This window comes from Triticum urartu, chromosome 2A, assembly GCF_056163025.1.
Source record: "Triticum urartu cultivar PI428250 chromosome 2A, HENAU_Tu73, whole genome shotgun sequence".
In the NCBI taxonomy this organism is placed as follows: Eukaryota; Viridiplantae; Streptophyta; class Magnoliopsida; order Poales; family Poaceae; genus Triticum; species Triticum urartu.
Genome location: NC_141874.1, coordinates 413334577 through 413353312, shown reverse-complemented (window position 1 = coordinate 413353312; position 18736 = coordinate 413334577). Strand labels below are relative to the sequence as shown.

Sequence of the window (18736 nt, the reverse complement as noted above, 5' to 3'; positions counted from 1 at the left end):
CATAACATCAGAAAGAGTCAATAAGAGCTTTTCAGCAAGTTCACATACTCAACCATCATTTAGTATTTCACAATTGCTAACACTCACGCGATATTTATGGTTATGAAGTTTTAGTCGGACACATAGAAAGATAAGGGCTTATAGTTTTGCCTCCCAACCTTTTACCTCAAGGGTAATGTCGACAATTATATTTCATGAAAACTCACATCCAATTAGCTATATATATTAGGATCTTTCCAACACATTGTGCTTGCCAAAGGATAAAATGTAAAAAGGAAAGGTGAAGAATCACCGTGACTCTTATATGAAGTATAAGACAAGAATAAAAGATAGGCCATTCGCAGAGGGAAGCAGAGGTTGTCATGTGCTTTTATGGTTGGATGCACAAAATCTTAATGCAAAAGAATGTCACTTTATATTGCCACTTGTGATATGGACCTTTATTATGCAGTCCGTCGCTTTTATTTCTTCCACATCATAAGATCATATAAAGCTTATTTTCTCCGCACTAATAAATCATACATATTTAGAGAGCAATTTTTATTGCTTGCAACGATGACAACTTACTTGAAGGATCTTACTCAATCCATAGGTAGATATGGTGGACTCTCATGGCAAAACTGGGTTATTTGGAAGCACAAGTAGTATCTCTACTTGGTGCAAAGAAATTGGCTAGCAAGAGAGGGAAAGGCAAGCTCATAATGTTGGATGATCCATGACAATATAATTTATCTCAGATGCAAGAAAACATAACCCATTATGGTGTCTTCCTTGTCCAACATCAACTCTTTAGCATGTCATATTTTAATGAGTGCTCACAATCATAAAAGATGTCCCAGATAGTATATTTATATGTGAAAACCTCTCTTTATTTAGTACTTCCTATTAATTGCAACGATGACCAAAACTATGTTTGTCAACTCTCAACAACTTTTATTCATTATACTCTTTATATGCATAGTCATTACTCTCCATAAAATCCATATGATCCCTTTATTTCTTTTTATTCCTTCTCTTTTCTTTTATTCCCTCAAGATCATAGTAAGATAATCAAGCCCTTGACTCAACACTAATCTTTATTATATATAGCTCACGGACACGATTACATAGAAGGATCATAAAGCAAAACTAAAGAACTAGATCATACTAAAACTTTATTCTACTAGATCAAGATATAACCAAAAGGATCGAATTAAGAAAAATGGTAAAGATAAAAGTGATGGTGATACGATACCGGGGCACTCCCCCAAGCTTGGCAGTTGCCAAGGGGAGTGCCCATACCCAATACTCAGTTCTTCTTTTTTGGTGAAGGGGCGATGATGGATAGTCGCACATCGAGCGTAGGAGATCCTCCAATTTGCAGATAATGCCCTTGAGTGCGATGATATGCTCCTTCAACAAAATATTTTCACTTGTGAGATACTTGTTTTGAATACGAGCTAACTCAATCATCTTGAAAGCCTCAATGTCTGTTGGGGTAAAGAGATTGTGGTTAGGTTGAAGGATGTCTTCTTCTGCTACTGCCGGAACTTGGTCCCCCATGGCCTTCTTGATCCCATCATCCTTGTTGATCTCTCCGGGCTCTTCTCTCTTCAGCTCTATCCTCATTATCCAAGCATCGTTGCCCTCATTGTTGGAGGAGAAGGGAGACGACATTATGCCTGGCCTTGACAACCCTGGCAGAAAACAGCTCAAAACAAAAACAGGAGATATTTGCGTGATACAGTAGTCAAAACCTTCGAGAGATTATATAATGAATTTTTACCGACCAAAAGAAGTATCGTGCAAGAAAATGGAGTCCGGAGAGCACACGAGGTGCCCACGAGGCAAGGGTTGCGCCCAAGGGGTAGGGCGCGCCCTCCACCCTCGTGGAAGCCTCGTGTCTTTTCCGGACTACTTCTTATTTTCCTATTTTCTTGAATATTCCAAAATGGATAAAAAATGCCATTAGAACTGTTTTGGAGTCGGTTTACTTACCGTACCATGTACCTATTCCTTTTCGGAGTCTGAAACATTCTGGAAAGTGTCCCTTATGTATTCCTCCGAGGTTATGGTTTCAATAACATTAGTTTCAACATTCATGGGATTACCTGAGATATAATGTTTGATTCTTTGACCGTTCATCACCCTCGGATTTGTGCCTACGAAGTTGTTGATTTTTATAGCACCAGAATGGTAGACCTCCTCGATGACGTAAGGACCTTCCCGTTTAGAGAGGAGTTTGCCTGCAAAGAATCTTAAATGAGAGTTGTATAACAATACATAATCACCTACATTGAACTCACGTTTTTGTATCCTTTTGTCATGCCATCTTTTAACCTTTTCTTTAAACAATTTGGCATTCTCATAAGCCTGGGTTTTCCATTCATCAAGTGAGCTAATGTCAAAAAGCTTCTTCTCACCGGCAAGTTTGAAATCATAATTGAGCTCTTTAATGGACCAATATGCCTTATGTTCTAGTTCAAGAGGTAAGTGACATGATTTACCATAAACCATTTTATACGGATACATACCCATAGGATTTTTATATGCAGTTCTATAGGCCCATAATGCATCATCAAGTTTCTTGGACCAATTCTTTCTAGATCTATTAACAGTCTTTTGCAAAATTAATTTAAGCTCTCTATTACTTAATTCTACTTGACCACTAGACTGTGGATGATATGGAGATGCAATTCTATGATTAACATCATACTTAGCAAGCATTTTACGAAAAGCACCATGAATGAAATGTGAACCACCATCAGCCATTAAGTATCTAGGGACTCCAAACCTCGGAAAAATAACTTCTTTAAGCATCTTAATAGAGGTGTTATGATCAACACTACTAGTTGGAATAGCTTCTACCCACTTAGTAACGTAATCAACATCAACTAAAATATGGGTGTACCCATTAGAGGAAGGAAAAGGTCCCATATAATCAAAGCCCCAAACATCAAATGGTTCAATAACAAGTGAATAATTCATAGGCATTTCTTGACGTCTACTTATATTACCAATTCTTTGACATTCATCACAAGACAAGACAAACTTACGGGCATCCTTGAAGAGAGTAGGCCAATAAAAACCGGATTGCAATACCTTATGTGCAGTTCTGTCTCCAGCATGGTGTCCTCCATAAGCCTCGGAGTGACACTTGCGTAGGATCTGTTCCTGATCATGCTCAGGTACACAACGTCTAATAACACCATATACTCCTTCTTTATAAAGATGTGGGTCATCCCAAAAGTAATGTCTTAAATCATAGAAGAACTTTTTCTTTTGCCGGTATGTGAAACTAGGTGGTATAAACTTAGCAACAATATAATTAGCATAATCAGCATACCATGGAGCAGTATGAGAAGCATTTATGATAGCTAATTGTTCATTAGGAAAGCTATCACCTATAGGTAGTGGGTCATCAAGAACATTCTATAACCTAGACAAGTTGTCTGCAACGGGGTTCTCAGCTCCCTTTCTATCAATAATATGCAAATCAAATTCTTGTAGCAAGAGAACCCATCTAATAAGTCTAGGTTTAGCATCTTTCTTTTCCATAAGATATTTAATAGCAGCATGATCAATGTGAACAGTTACTTTGGAATCAACAATATAAGGTCTGAACTTATCACAAGCAAACACAACAGCTAAAAATTATTTTTCAGTAGTAGCATAATTTCTTTGAGCACTGTCTAGAGTCTTACTAGAATATTGAATAACATTTAGTTTCTTATCAACTCTTTATCCTAGAACAACCCCTACAGCATAATCACTAGCATCACACATAATTTCAAATGGTAAATTCCAATCAGGAGGTTGAACAATAGGTGCAGAAACCAAAGCTTTCTTAAGTATTTCAAATGCTTCTACACAGTCATCATCAAAGACAAAAGGAACATATTTTTGTAAGAGATTAGTCAGAGGCCAAGAAATTTTAGAGAAGTCCTTAATGAACCTCCTATAAAAACCGGCATGACCAAGGAAGCTTCTTATACCTTTAATGTCCTTAGGACACGGCATGTTTTCAATAGCATCAACTTTAGCTTTATCAACTTCAATACCTCTTTCAGAAATTTTATGCCCCAAGACAATACCTTCATTAACCATAAAGTGGCACTTATCCCAATTCAAGACAAGATTAGTTTCTTCACATCTCTGCAAAACTCGATCAAGGTTTCTTAAGCAATCATCAAAAGAAGTTTTGTAAATGGAGAAATCATCCATGAAAACCTCAACAATCTTTTCACAAAAGTCAGAGAATATAGCAGTCATACATCTTTGAAAAGTAGCGGGTGCATTGCATAAGCCAAAAGGCATACTTCTATAAGCAAAGGTACCGAAAGGGCAAGTAAAAGTTGTCTTTTCTTGATCCTCTTTTGACACAGGTATTTGAGAGAAACCAGAATAACCATCTAGAAAGCAAAAATGTGTATGTTTGGATAATCTTTCTAGCATTTGATCAATAAAAGGTAAAGGGTAATGATCCTTTTTAGTAGCTTTATTTAATTTGCGGAAATCAATTACCATTCTATAGCCTATAACAATTCTTTGTGGGATCAATTCATCTTTATCATTAGGAACAACAGTAATACCTCCCTTCTTAGGTACACAATGGACAGGACTCACCCATTGACTATCAGCAACGGGATAAATTATACCTGCCTCGAGAAGCTTTAGTATTTCTTTTCTTACCACTTCTTTCATCTTAGGATTTAACCATCGTTTGTGATCAATCGGTTTCGCGTCTTTCTCCAATTTCATTTTGTGCTGGCAGAGAGTGAGACTAGTGCCCTTAAGATCATCAAGAGTATATCCAATAGCAGCACGGTGCTTCTTCATAGGTTTCAATAATTTCTTTTCTTCATGCTCTGAAAGGTTAGCACTAATAATAACAGGATATATCTCTTTCTCATCAATATAAGCATATTTAAGAGTATCAGGTAAAGGTTTAAGCTCAAACATGGGATCACCCTTGTGTGGAGGAGGATCCCCTAGGATTTCAACAGGCAAGTTATGTTTCAAAATAGGTCCTTGTTTAAAGAATACTTCATCTATTTCCCTTCTTTCATTCATAAACATATCATTTCCGTGGTCTAGCAAATATTGTTCTAAAGGATCACTAGGAGGCACGACAATAGAATCAAGACTAATAATTTCATCTTTACTAGGCAATTCTTTATCATGGGGTTGTCTATGAAATTTAGCAAAATTAAATCATGAGACATATCCCCTAAACCAACATAAACAATATCCTTATTGCAGTCTATTTTAGCATTAACAGTATTTAAGAAGGGTCTACCAAATATAATGGGACAAAAGTAATCTTGTGGGGAGCCAAGAACAAGAAAATCAGCAGGATATTTAACTTTCCCACACAAGACTTCAACATCTCTAACAATCCCAACTGGTGAAATAGTATCTCTATTGGCAAGCTTAATTGTAACATCAATTTCTTCTAACTCAGCAGGTGCAATATCCTGCATAATTTCTTTGTATAAGGATTGAGGTATTGCACTTGCACTAGCACCCATATGACATAAGCCATGATAGCAATGATCTCCTATTTTAGCAGAAATAACAGGCATGCCTACAACAGGTCTATGTTTATTTTTAGTATCAGGTCTAGCAATTCTAGCAGATTCATTACAGAAGTAAATAACATGGCCATCAATATTATCGGTCAAGAGATCTTTAACCATGGAAACACTAGGTTCAACTTTAATTTTCTCAGAGGGAGTAGGTGTTCTAGTATTACTCTTATGAACCATAGTTGAAGCTTTAGCATGATCCTTTATTCTAACAGGGAAAGGTGGTTTCTCAATATAAACAGTAGGAACAACGGGATCATTATAAGTGATAATTTTTTCTTCAACTTTAATAGGTGCAACTACTTTTACTTTAATGGGAGGATTATATTTAAACCACTTCTCCGTAGGGAGATCAACATGAGTAGCAAAGGATTCATAGAAAGAAGCTACAATCTCATAGTCAAGTCCATATTTAGTCCTAAATTCACGGAAAACATCGATATCCATAAAAGATTTATCACAATCAAACTTAGGTGTTATACCTGAATCCTTACCTTCGTCGAGGTCCCAATCTTCAGAGTTGCGTTTAATTCTTTCCAATAAATCGCATTTGAATTCAATAGTCTTCATCATAAAAGATCCAGTACAAGAAGTATCGAGCATGGAGCAATTACTGAGAGAAAGCCGAGCATAAATTTTTTGAATAATAATTTCTCTTGAGAGCTCATGATTGGGGCATGAATATAACATTGACATAAGCCTCCCCCAAGCTTGAGCGATGCTTTCTCCTTCGCGAGGCCAAACATTATATATATAATTATGATCACGATGAACAAGATGCATAGGATAAAACTTCTGATGAAATTCCAATTTCAATCGGTTGTAGTTCCATGATCCCATATCATCACATAGCCTAAACCATGTCAATGCCTATCCCTTCAAAGATAAAGGGAAGACTTTGTTCTTGATAACATCCTCGGGCATACCTGCAAGCTTAAATAATCCACAAACTTCATCCACATAGATTAGGTGCAAATCGGGATGCAATGTTCCATCTACTATAAAAGGATTAGCTAGGAGTTTCTCTATCATACCCAAAGGAATTTCAAAGTAAACATTTTCAGTAGGTTCAGTAGGTTGAGGAGCAACTCTTTGTTCTACTGGTCAGGGTGAAGATACCCCGAACAAGCCCCTCAAAGGATTATGTTCCATAGTAACATGTGACAGAAAATTTTAGCACACTATATAAATTTTTCCTTACCAAATTCCACGTACCAAAGGTGCTTCACTCCCCGACAACTGTGCCAGAAAAGAGTCTTGATGACCCACAAGTGTAGGGGATCTATTGCCCTTTTGATAAGTAAGAGTGTCGAACCCAATGAGGAGCAGAAGGAAATGCTAAGCCGTTTTCAGTAAGGTATTCTCTACAAGCACTGAAATTATCGGTAACATATAGTTTTGTGATAAGGTAATTTGTAACAGGTAACAAATAGTAAAAGTAAATAAGGTGCATCAATATGGCCCAATCCTTTTTGCAGCAAAGGACAAGCCTGGACAAACTCTTATATAAAGGAAAGCCCTCCCGAGGACACATGGGAATTATCGTCAAGCTAGTTTTCATCAAGTTCATATGATTCGCGTTCGGTACTTTGATAATTTGATATGTGGGTGGACTAGTGCTTGGGTACTGTCCTTCCTTGGACAAGCATCCCACTTAGTATTAACCCCTATTGCAAGCATCCGCAACTACAACAGAGTATTAAGGTAAACCTAACCATAGCATGAAGCATATGGATCCAAATCAGCCCCTTACGAAGCAACGCATAGCTTCTGTCACTCTAGCAACCCATCATCTACTTATTACTTCCCAATGCCTTCCTCTAGGCCCAAACAATGGTGAAGTGTCATGTAGTCGACCTTCACATGAAACCACTAGAGGAAAGACAACATACATCTCATCAAAATATCGAACAAATACCAAATTCACATGACTACTTATAGCAAGACTTCTCCCATGTCCTCAGGAACAAACGTAACTACTCACAAATCATATTCATGTTCATAATCAGAGGTGTATTAATATGCATAATGGATCTGAACATATGATCTTCCACCAAGTAAACCAACTAGCATCAACTACAAGGAGTATTCAACACTACTAGCAACCCACGGGTACCAATCTGAGGTTTGAGACAAAGATTGGATACAAGAGATGAACTAGGCTTTGAGATGAGATGGTGCTGGTGAAGATGTTGATGGAGATCGACCCCCTCTCGATGAGAGGATCGTTGGTGATGACGATGGTGATGATTTACCCCTCCCAGAGGGAAGTTTCCCCGGCAGAACAGCTCCGCCGGAGCCCTAGATTGGTTCCGCCAAGGTTCAGCCTCGTGACGGCGGAGTTTCGTCCCGAAAGCTTGCTTATTATTTTTTCCTCAACGAAAGACTCCATATAGCCAAAGATGGGCATCAGAGGGCCACCAGGGGGCCCACGAGGCAGGGGGTAGGGCGCGCCCCCACCCTCGTGGACGGTGGGTGGCCCCCCTCTGGTACTTCTTTTGCCCAATATTTTCTATATATTCTGAAACATGCTCCCGTGAAGTTTCAGGACTTTTGGAGTTGTGCAGAATAGGTCTCTAATATTTGCTCCTTTTCCAGCCCAGAATTCCAGCTGCCGGCATTCTCCCTCTTCATGTAAACCTTGTAAAATAAGAGAGAATAGACATAAGTATTGTGACATAATGTGTAATAACAGCCCATAATGCAATCAATATCAATATAAAAGCATGATGCAAAATGGACGTATCAGGTGGCGACTTAACGGCACCGAAGGGCAACACCTCGGCTGCCGAAGGACTGGGGGTACGGCCCCAAAGGAGACCGGCGATGGGGCCCCGGTCAATCCGTCCCACAGCAGGATACTACTCCGGAGACCCATATGGCTCTGGATCTAGTGAGTGAACCCCTGTAGGGGAAGGCAGAGCGGCGTCCTCTGTTAATCCGGAGGCGCCGAATACTACGGCGTTCGCACTGCAAAGTGCACCCGTCTTGGATGAGCACCACATCCTGATGGGTACGGTGGCTGAGAAGATTTAGTCCGCCAAGAGCGGGCTGAACGAAGCCTTCTCCAGCCTGCTAGCAGGCTTCGAGGTACGCAATGTAATATTTTTGATCATTTTTACGAGAAATATGCTTGTATATAGACAGTAGCCCCTGAGACTCTATTCTTTTTTTGAAAGAAAAGCGAGCAGAGGATCAATAGTCAGTTGTCATGTGGTAACATGCTATTTTATTTGGATTAAAATAGGCCTCCCTATTAACAGTGATTGCCCAATCAGCGGAAATTTCCGAACTCAAACGGAAACTAGAGCGAGCTGATGAGGACCTAGTCCTTGTTAACAATTGGCTCGACCAGGCGCATGGTATGAGATACACTTATGTTATGCATGTTTATGTCCGTATTCTGTGGGATTTCCAGAGCTGCAATGTGTGTGTTTATGCAGATGGTGCTGCCGTGGCTGAAACCCTCAGGGGTGAGCTTACCCAAGCCAAGGAGCAAGCTAGGGTAAGCAAGGCGGCCACTGATAAAGCGTCTGCGGACTTAACGGCTGAAGAGGCTGCTCGACGCCGTTTTGAGGAACATGTGACTGAGGTGGAGCAGAAACTCAAGGACACCGCCCGTAAGTGCGAGTCCTTAGAAGAGGAAAATAAGGTGAAGGGGACCGAACTCGCCAAGGCCCTTCAAGACGCCAAGGAGGCGTGGTCCGAATCCCGCACGGTGCGGGAGGAAATCCATCAAGCCGGATAGATAGCGGCTGGTAATCCCTTTCCGTTACAGGCTAGATTTGGGGATCGGGGTATGCCTTGCTTAATCGACTATGGAGTTCTCTAGACGCATATGCGGATCTGCCGAAGAGTGTTGCGGACGCCACCCAATTCTTCCGGGCCCAGGAGGGGTACGCCACGGAGAAGCTTTTCTGGTTGCAGTTTGCAGGGCAGGAGCGTGCCGCACTGCTAAATGACCAGATGGCAGAATGGGCAGAGCTGCATAAGATGTCCAGCGCGGCCATGAAGGATGTCATAGTCTGGTTGTGGCCGACCGAAGCCTTTCCGGACAGCTACTTCGGCCTTGTGCGGCGTCTCGTCGATGCGTTGCCCCGAATCGACACCGTCGAGAGGTGGTCCTGCATAGGAGTGTGAATGGCCTTCGCCCGTGTGAAGATGCACTGGGCGAAGATGAAGGTCAAAAAGGTGGCAGTTGAGGGCCCGCCTGAAAGCAAGGACCATCGCACACCAGAGCGCTATTTTGAGGACGTACTAAAAGGTGCCGGCCTTGTAGAAGGCCAATGCTCGAAGGATGTAGTGTTCGAGTGAATGAGTCCGAACTATTTGGGAGTTTGTATTATGAACTAAGGCTTTTGTAATATATTCATGCCTTTATGAAGGGTTTTATCCTCCTGCGCGGCTGTTTTTATATTTGAGAGTTCCTAGTCGTCGGCTTCAACCCCCATGTAGATACTACTGGGGTGTTCGGAATTGTGCATGACTACACTTATCCCAAAGTCTTGGTCCATGAAGGAGGTGTCAGCGCGGTGAACCAGGAAATCAGACTATGCGGTTTTATTTCTCTCACTTAGCCATAGGAGTTTGACGATGGGTCTACAAAGTAGCCCCTGGTGTGTACGCGGCTATCCCAATGCGGATCGTTGCATGACCGGAAAACAGTCCTTCGTGTAATACGAAAAAAATCACTAAAGATTTTAATAGGTCGCAGAGTGGCTGACCAGCTCTCACCGCATCATGACAGTCAGTTTTCGGCTTTCTCTACTGAGGTGCTTAACTGGACGAACCAGAAACACAATCGCAGTAGTTCTCCCTTTACTACCCTAGTCGATCAGACGGAACATAAGGTAGCAAACACAGGAGCCGAGCAACCCAACTATTGACCAAAGACATGATTCAGAGCCGATGCATATAGTGCCGAACTCAGGACGCCGAATTGTGATATAAAGCTGTTCGGACTTTTTGTTTGGAAACACATGTGTTGTCATATAGAGCCGCTAGCAATTTGTGCCGAGGTGTGTGCGTGAGACAACTAAAGAGACGTAATAAAGTCTATAAGTAAAGACAATGCCAAAGAAGAATTTGGTTTACTAGAATCTGGTTGATACGTCAAAACATAATCTTACAGAGGGTACCATAATCACCAAGGTCATTTTACATGCCGGGTGTCTAAGGCTAAGGGAAAAAAGCTTTATATAGGTTCTTGAGAGAAGTTGTGGTCTACGAAGTCCTTTGCACCTTCCTACTGCACGTCTGCGCCGCTTTCGCCTGAGTAAGAAAAGATTCGTTGAGAGGAATGGTTTTCAACTATTTGTACGGAACCGGGCTCGGAGAGAGTCCTTATGAGTCCGTAGGATGAGCAGGTTTTGATGCACCTGTGGTAAAAGATAAAAAATAATTAAAGAAAAGGGGAAGGCCATATAGGGTCAAGCCGTACTATAGGCCTGTTTGTATTGTGCCTCCGCTGATGCCCAAGGTACTTTGAGTGCGTAATTATGCACGCGTGGTACGGCTTTCGTGGATATACATGGCGATCGAAGGAGGCAAAGCTGCTAATCCAGCTCGGGAATTGCTGAGCTGTTAGCATGCGGAATTGGCCGGCCTTGTGTAATAGAGACTGGCGGCTTAATAGCCGATGAGGTGTGCGGCTTGACAGGGCCGCTTTGTACTTAGGCCGCAATGGCCGCGGTATGCTCCTCAGTACAGAGGGAGCGTTCCGTGTTTCCATTGATTGTAATGACGCCACGTGGACCGGGCATCTTAAGCTTTAGATAGGCGTAGTGTGGGACCGTGTTAAAGCGGGTGAAAGCGGTTCGCCCGAGCAGTGCGGGATAGCCACTGCGGAACGGGACGATATCGAAGGCCAAGTCTTCACTTCGAAAGTTGTCCGGCGAACCGAAGACGACTTGCAGCGTGATTGAGCCCGTGCAGCGAGCCTCTACACCAGGTATTGCTCCTTTAAAGGTAGTTATAGTGGGCTTAATTCTTGACGGATCGATGCCCATTTTGAGGACAGTGTCTTGATAAAGTAGATTGAGACTGCTGCCGCCATCCATGAGGACTCGCGTGAGATGGAATCCATAAATGATTGGATCGAGGACAAGAGCTTCCGAAACTCCATGACGGATACTGGTTGGGTGGTCCTTTCGATCAAAGGTGATCGGGCAAGCCGACCATGGGTTGAATTTTGGGGCGACCGGCTCTATGGAGTAGATGTCCTGTAATGCGCGCTTGCGCTCCCTCTTAGGGATATGTGTGACATATATCATATTCACTATTTTTACCTCGAGGGGGAATTGCTTTTGTCCCCCCGTGTCCGGTTGACGAGGCTCTTGCTCATCATCGTCGCTGGGCGACCCTTTCCCCTTGTGTTCGGCGTTGATTTTGCCGGCCTGTTAAATACCCAACAATTTTTTTTGGTGTGATTGGCGGGTTTATCAGGGGTGCCATGAATCCAGCAAGGCCAATCAAGTATTCGGCCTAAACTGGATGGGCCATCTCTGTCTGCCTTGAATGGCGTCCTCTGTTGACTGGGTTTGGAGCCACTGAATCCGGTGTTGACTGCCGTGTCTTGGGTCCCTTTGTTATTATTTCGACGCTTGTGCTTGTTGCGTCATGGCTTGCCATTGCCGTCCTTGGGTTCGGAGGTGCCAGGGTCACTGGTGCTATTGCTTCTACGAGCAAGCCAGCTATCCTCTCCCACGCACAAGCGGGTCATAAGTGCGGTAAGGGCTGCCATGGACTTCGGCTTTTCTTGGCCGAGGTGTCGGGCGAGCCACTCATCTCGGGCACTATGTTTGAAGGCTGCGAGGTCTTCGGCGTCCAGACAATCCACAATCTGGTTCTTTTTTATTAAGAACCTGGTCCAGAGCTGTCGGGCTGATTCTCCGGGTTGCTGGATTATGTGACTAAGATCATCGGCGTCTGGGGGCCGAACATAGGTACCTTGGAAGTTGTCTCTGAATGCGTCCTCCAAGTCTTCCCGACTACTAATAGAGTTTTCTGGTAAGCTGTTCAGCCAGTGTCGTGCTAGCCCCTTGAGTTTATGGGGGGGTACTTGATGGCATGCAGATCATCATTGTGTGCCATGTGAATGTGGAGAAGAAAATCTTCAATCCATACTGTAGGATCTATTGTGCCATCGTATGATTCGATGTTCACGGGTTTAAACCCTTCTGGGAACTGGTTCTCCATTACCTCATCAGTGAAGCATAGGGGGTGTGCGGCGCCTCTGAATCGGGCAACGTCACGGCGCAGTTCAGATGAAGTCCGTATGCGGTTTTCGGCCCTGGTGGGGTTGTGTTTGTCATGCCAGGCCTGATGGCCGTCTTCTCGCGCTTGGGCACGCCCCCTTGATCCGTAGATTGACCTAGTCTGGCCGGCTCTATTGTCCAGGTCCTGACGTAGTTCATAAGTGTATCCCTGAGCTGTTATTTCTCTGCTTTTACGGCGAGGTGGCGCGGGCTGGTGTTTGGCTTGAGTTGCCATTCTGTCCCGGCCACATGGTGGTCGATCAGGTCCGTCAGTCGCGTTACGCGCGGGTGGTATGGGCTCCAACACCTCATCGTCGAATTGGGGTAGCAGTTTATTCTTCGGGTAACTCTTTGTTGGGCGTTCGAGGCCGTATTCTTCGGCTGCCAGGACATTAGTCCATCTGTCGTTGAGCAGATCTTGGTCAGCTTGAAGCTACTGCTGCTTTTTCTTTAGGCTTCTTACAGTGGCTATTAGCCGGTGCTTAAAGTGCTCTTGTTCGAGGGGTTCCTTTGGCAAGATGAAATCTACGTCGTCGAGGCTCACGTCGTCCTCGGAGAGTGGTAGATAGTTGCTATCCTCCGAGTCTTCGTTCCCTGCTTGATCATCAGGGTCAATTTTCCCGTCCTCCCGATCATCTTGTTCGGATGTTGGTTCGATGGGGTCTTCTTGGTCTTCGGCGTTCTCCGGAGTGTCATCGTCTCCGGTGCCGGTATTGCTGTCTTTTCCGTGACGCGATTTAGAGCGGCGCCGCTGATGTCGGCGCTTTGGTGGTATCTCGGGAGGTTCGTCCTCGACTGGATCCTTTTCATCATCATCGTTGCCTTCTTTAGGTGTGCCCACCATGTACACGTCGTATGAGGAAGTGGCCGTCCATTGTCCGGTGAACGGCGGGTTTTGGACCTGCTTCTCTCTAGCATCGTCGTCCATATCGTTGATGTCTTCGGAGGCATAGTCGAGCATGTAGGTTAGATCATCGACAGTGGCTATGAAGTGAGTGGTGGGTGGGAAGTAAAATTCCCTATTTTCAGCCCCTAGTCCAGGCTGGGCACAATTCAGAAGCGGTTCGTCTGTGATGGCGAGGGATCGCATTAAGTCCAGAGCCTCGTTTAAGAGCGAGGTTTGGACAAGGACTGAAGTTCCCTGGCCGAGCTTGCATGACGCGGACTTCGAGGGTTCGGAGCTAGTGTCCGGAGAAGAGCCCGACTTTGTGATGACTACCGGTGGTGCTATCCTCTCCAATTCTCCAGTGTTGAGCTCTATAGCCGCAGAGAGTCCGGCGGGCTCTAGACTCCCGTCTTCGGACCTGGTGAAGCGCTCTGGATCTAAGGCCAGAGCGGTGGTTGGAGCCGCGAACCCTTGGAAGATCAAGTCTCCCCGGATATCAGCGACATAGTTCATATTTCCAAAAGTGATCTGGTGACCAGGGGCGTAGCTGTCGATCTGCTCCAGGCGGCCAACCGAGTTGGCACGCAGTGCGAAGCCACCGTATACGAAGATCTGGCCGGGGAGAAAAATCTCCTTCCCGGCAACATTGTTGTAGATGATCGATGGAGCCATCGAGCCTTTCGACGACGGCACAATGGAACTCTCAATGAAAGCACCAATGTCGGTGTCAAAACCGGCAGATCTCGGGTAGGCGGTCCCGAATTGTGCGTCTAAGGATCGAAGGTAACAGGAGACATGGACATGGTGTTTACCCAGGTTCGGGCCCTCTTGATGGAGGTAATACCCTACGTCCTGCTTGATTGACTTTGATGCGTATAGGGGTTACAAGAGTTGATCTACCACGAGATCGTAATGGCTAAACCCTAGATGTCTAGCCTCTATGATTATGATTGCCTCTACGGACTAAACCCTCTGGTTTATATAGACACTGGAGGGGCCTAGGGTTGTACAAAGTCGGTTTACAAAGAAAGGAATCTTCATATCCGAACGCCAAGCTTGCCATCTACGCAAAGGAGAGTCCCATCCAGACATGGGGCAAAGCCTTCTATCTTGTATCTTCGTAGCCCATTAGTCCGGCCCATGTTACATAGCCCGGACGCCCGAGGACCCCCTAATCCAAGACTCCCTAAGGGGGGCATCGGTGACCCCTGCATCGCCGGCGGCACTCCCGGTCACAGGTACGGTGCCCCTTCCGCTAGTTCCTGATGCTATGCCTCCACTATCGTCTTCCATCCTCACCACCTTGGGCCAGCCACCGCCATCCATGAACTTCCCCATTTTTACGGGTGAAAACCCACAACTCTGGAAGACGTTGTGCGAGCAGTACTTCTACATATTCCCTGTTCATGATTCTTACCGCGTCCCCATGGCCATCCTAAACTTCTCTGGCCCTGTGAGCATCTGGCTCCAGTCAGTTTAGAAGAAACTGGCTGGGCTGGACTGGGACTCGTTCACGGCCCGTCTCTGCACACGATTCGGCAGGGACAAACACCAGATGCTCATCCGCCAATTCTACGCTATCAAGCAGACCACCACGGTCGTTGATTTCATCGAGCGTTTCGAATCGTTGATGAATCATTTGATCCCATATTCAGAGCTAACCCATCCGAACTTCTTTCTTACTCATTTTTTTAGGGCCTACGACTGGACATTCGAGCGGTGGTGCTTGTGCAACACCCACCAGACTTGGACACGGCGTGTTCGCTGGCTCTACAACAGGAGAAAGTGGCCAACGGCGAGCTCGTGTACGGCCGCACCACCACCACCCGCAGCCAAGGGAATTACTCGCGTGCGACCACGCCATCGCTCTTCGGCCGAACTGCTACACCAATAGTGGTCTCCAAGGATCGACACGGCACCGACGTCGCACGTGCCACCACCTAGAACAACATGGTCGCGGCGCTCCGTTAGTTTAACCGCGTGAAGGGCCTATGTTTCAAGTGCGGTGAACGGTGGGGGAAGGACCACGTGTGCCCACCCATGGTGCAAATGCACGTCATCGACGAGCTCCTCGGTATGTTCAATCAAGACGACATCATTGTGGAGTCCCCACCCGCATCACCAACATCTGAAGAAGAAAACCTATGCACCATTTCACATTAGGCAGAGGATGGATCGTCAGACTCGGGTGTTCTTCAATTACAGGCATGGCTCCAAGGGCACGAGATCTTGCTGCTCATCGACTTGGGCAACTCTACATTCTTTGTTGATAGCTCTCTGGCCACCAAGCTTGATGGGGCAGTGCCATACCCATGGCCATGTAAGGTGCGCGTCACCAATGGCGCCACTTTTCCCTGCACCCGCATTATTCTGGCCTGTTCATGGATCACTCAAGGGCATGAATTCACCACGGATTTCAAAATCCTGAAGCTGGGCTCGTATGATGCCATCCTTGGGATGGACTGGCTGCTTAAACACAGTCCTATGAGCATTGACCGAACTGTGCAACAACTGACTGTCACCTCACCTGCTGGGCGCCTTCAACTGTCTACGATTTCTTCTGATCAGACGCAATGCTCTGTCATCTCAGCTCAAGAGTTGCTCAAAGCCTGTAAGCAGGGATCAGTTGCTCATGTTATACACCTCAACTCACTCGATGGCAACGGTGAGCAGGTGTGGAAGTTCTTTGCTTGCTCGAGCATTTCACTGATGTGTTCGAGGACCCGCACAGCCTTCCACCTCGTCGTGAATGCAACCACCGCATACCTCTGATGGCGGGCGTGCAACCAGTCACATCTCGAGCCTATTGGGACAATCCTGAATTGAAAACAGAAATTGAGCGACAAGTTCAGGAATTGCTGGATGCAGGGATTATCCAGAAGAGTTCCATCCCTTTTCGTCCCATCTCTGTTAGTCAAAAAGAAGGACGGGACATGGCGCTTATGCATCGACTACCGTCGTCTCAACTCCATGACTGTCATTAGCAAGTTCCCAATGCCAATAATTGATGAACTTCTCGACGAGCTCACCGGCGCGAAGTGGTTTTTGAAGCTCAACCTATGCGCAGGGTTTCATCAGATCAGAATGGCTGAAGGAGAGGAGCACAAAATGGTGTTTCAGACACATTCAGGGCATTGGGAGTTCCGTGTCATGCCTTTCAGCGTCGCCGGCAGCCCTGCCACTTTCAATGGAGCCATGACCACGACACTCAAGCCGGCAAACCGTGTCTGTGTCATATCATTCTTCGATGACATCCTTGTTTTCAGCAAGACCTTCCCCAACCACCTCCAACATTTAACTCTAGTGTTGCAACTACTATGAAAAGATCACTGGCAAGTCAAGCAGTCAAAGTGCTCCTTCGCTCAGTGACAAAATGCTTACCTCAGCCACGTCATCAACGAGCACGGGGTTTCTACAAATTCGACCATGGTCAAAACAATTTAGAAATAGCTTGTTCCCCGTTGTGCAAAAGATGTGCACGGCTTCCTTGGGCTGGCTGGCTACTACCGCAAGTTTATCAAGCATTTCGGGATCATTGCCCGCCCCCTTTTCATCTGCTGAAGAAGAACCAACTCTTTGTCTGTACAAGTGACACACAACAAGCTTTTGACACCCTGAAAGAGAAGCTTGTATCCGCCCCAGACCCATAGTTACCAGACTTTAGCAAGCAGTTCATGATCGACACGGGCGCCTGCGCCTATGGTGTGAGCGTTGTACTGCAACAGGAAGGACACCCGATCGCCTACTTAAGTAAGTCACTTGGCCCCAAGATCAGAGGCCTCTCCACATACAAGAAGGAGTGCATGGTGATCCTGATGGCCGCCGAACAATGGCGCCCCTACCTGCACACGGATGAGTTCATTACCCATACTGATCAGCGCAGTTTGGTCCACCTTGATGATAAACACTTGTTGACACCATGGCAACAGAAAGCATTTACAAAACTATTGGGCATGAGATACAAAATTTGCTATAGGTCAGGCACTTCCAACACTACTGTTGACGCTCTTTATCGGCGCACACCAAACACTTCGCTTGCAGTAGTTTCCATATGCACTCCCACCTGGCTAGCTGACATTAAGGCCATTTATTCATCCAATCCTCAACCTTAGAAGATCATCCAAGACCTTGCGCGCCGACCAGACCCAAAACTCTATTTCTCCATGCGAGAAGGACTGCTCTACTTTCACAACAGGCTCTGGCTAGGAGGTTCTCCATCTCTACAACAGCGTGTGCTCCGCGCCTTCCACGACAGCACGATCGGAGGCCACTCCGGTGCGCCAGTCACATATAGGTGCATGCGCCGCCTATTCGCCTGGCCCAAGATGAAGGAACAGACGCGTCAGTACGTGCAATCTTGCACCGTCTGTCAACAAGCGAAGCCAGAGCAAGTCCGCTACCCCGGACTCCTTGAGCCCCTACCTATCCCAGACGATGCTTGGAAGGTGGTCACCATGGACTTCATCGATGGCCTGCCTGCGTCCGGAAAATTCAACTGCATTCTTGTCGTCATCGACAAGTTCACGCGCTATGCGCACTTGCTTCCTCTGAGCCATCCCTTCACAGCAGCTAAGGTGGCTCACTCGTACCTGGAGAACGTCTACAAGCTTCATGGCCTACCTGCTGACATCGTCTCCAATAGAGATCTTGTCTTCACGAGCACCTTTTGGCGTGAGCTGTTCAATACCATTAGGATTGAACTGAACCTGAGCACTCCATATCATCCGCAAATAGACGGGCATACCGAGCACGTCAACCAGTGTTTGGAGATCTACCTACGCTGCTTCATCCACGCATGCCCGCACAAGTGGCACCAGTACTTGGCCCTCGCGGAATTCTGGTATAACTCAAGTATCATTCTGCTCTTGACACGTCTCCTTTTGCAGCGCTCTACGGACACGAGCCGTGACATTGGGGGATCTATGCCGCGTCCACTTGAAAGCTGCCCCCGCTCAAGGAGTGGCTCGAGGAGCGCAAACACATGTAGCAAGTTCTTGTCGAGCACCTCCATCAAGCACGCGACATCA

At 45.6% G+C, this 18736-nt stretch overlaps 1 protein-coding gene across 1 annotated transcript; it reads left to right on the top strand.

Annotated features, from left to right (window-relative positions):
• Positions 1-15749: 15749 nt before the first annotated feature.
• LOC147985302 (uncharacterized) lies at positions 15750-17030 on the top strand. Its single transcript, XM_087541503.1, has 3 exons — positions 15750-15783; positions 15877-16382; positions 16542-17030. The coding sequence occupies exons 1-3, from the start codon at positions 15750-15752 to the stop codon at positions 17028-17030; spliced, it is 1029 nt and encodes a 342-aa protein (XP_087397629.1).
• Positions 17031-18736: the final 1706 nt, after the last annotated feature.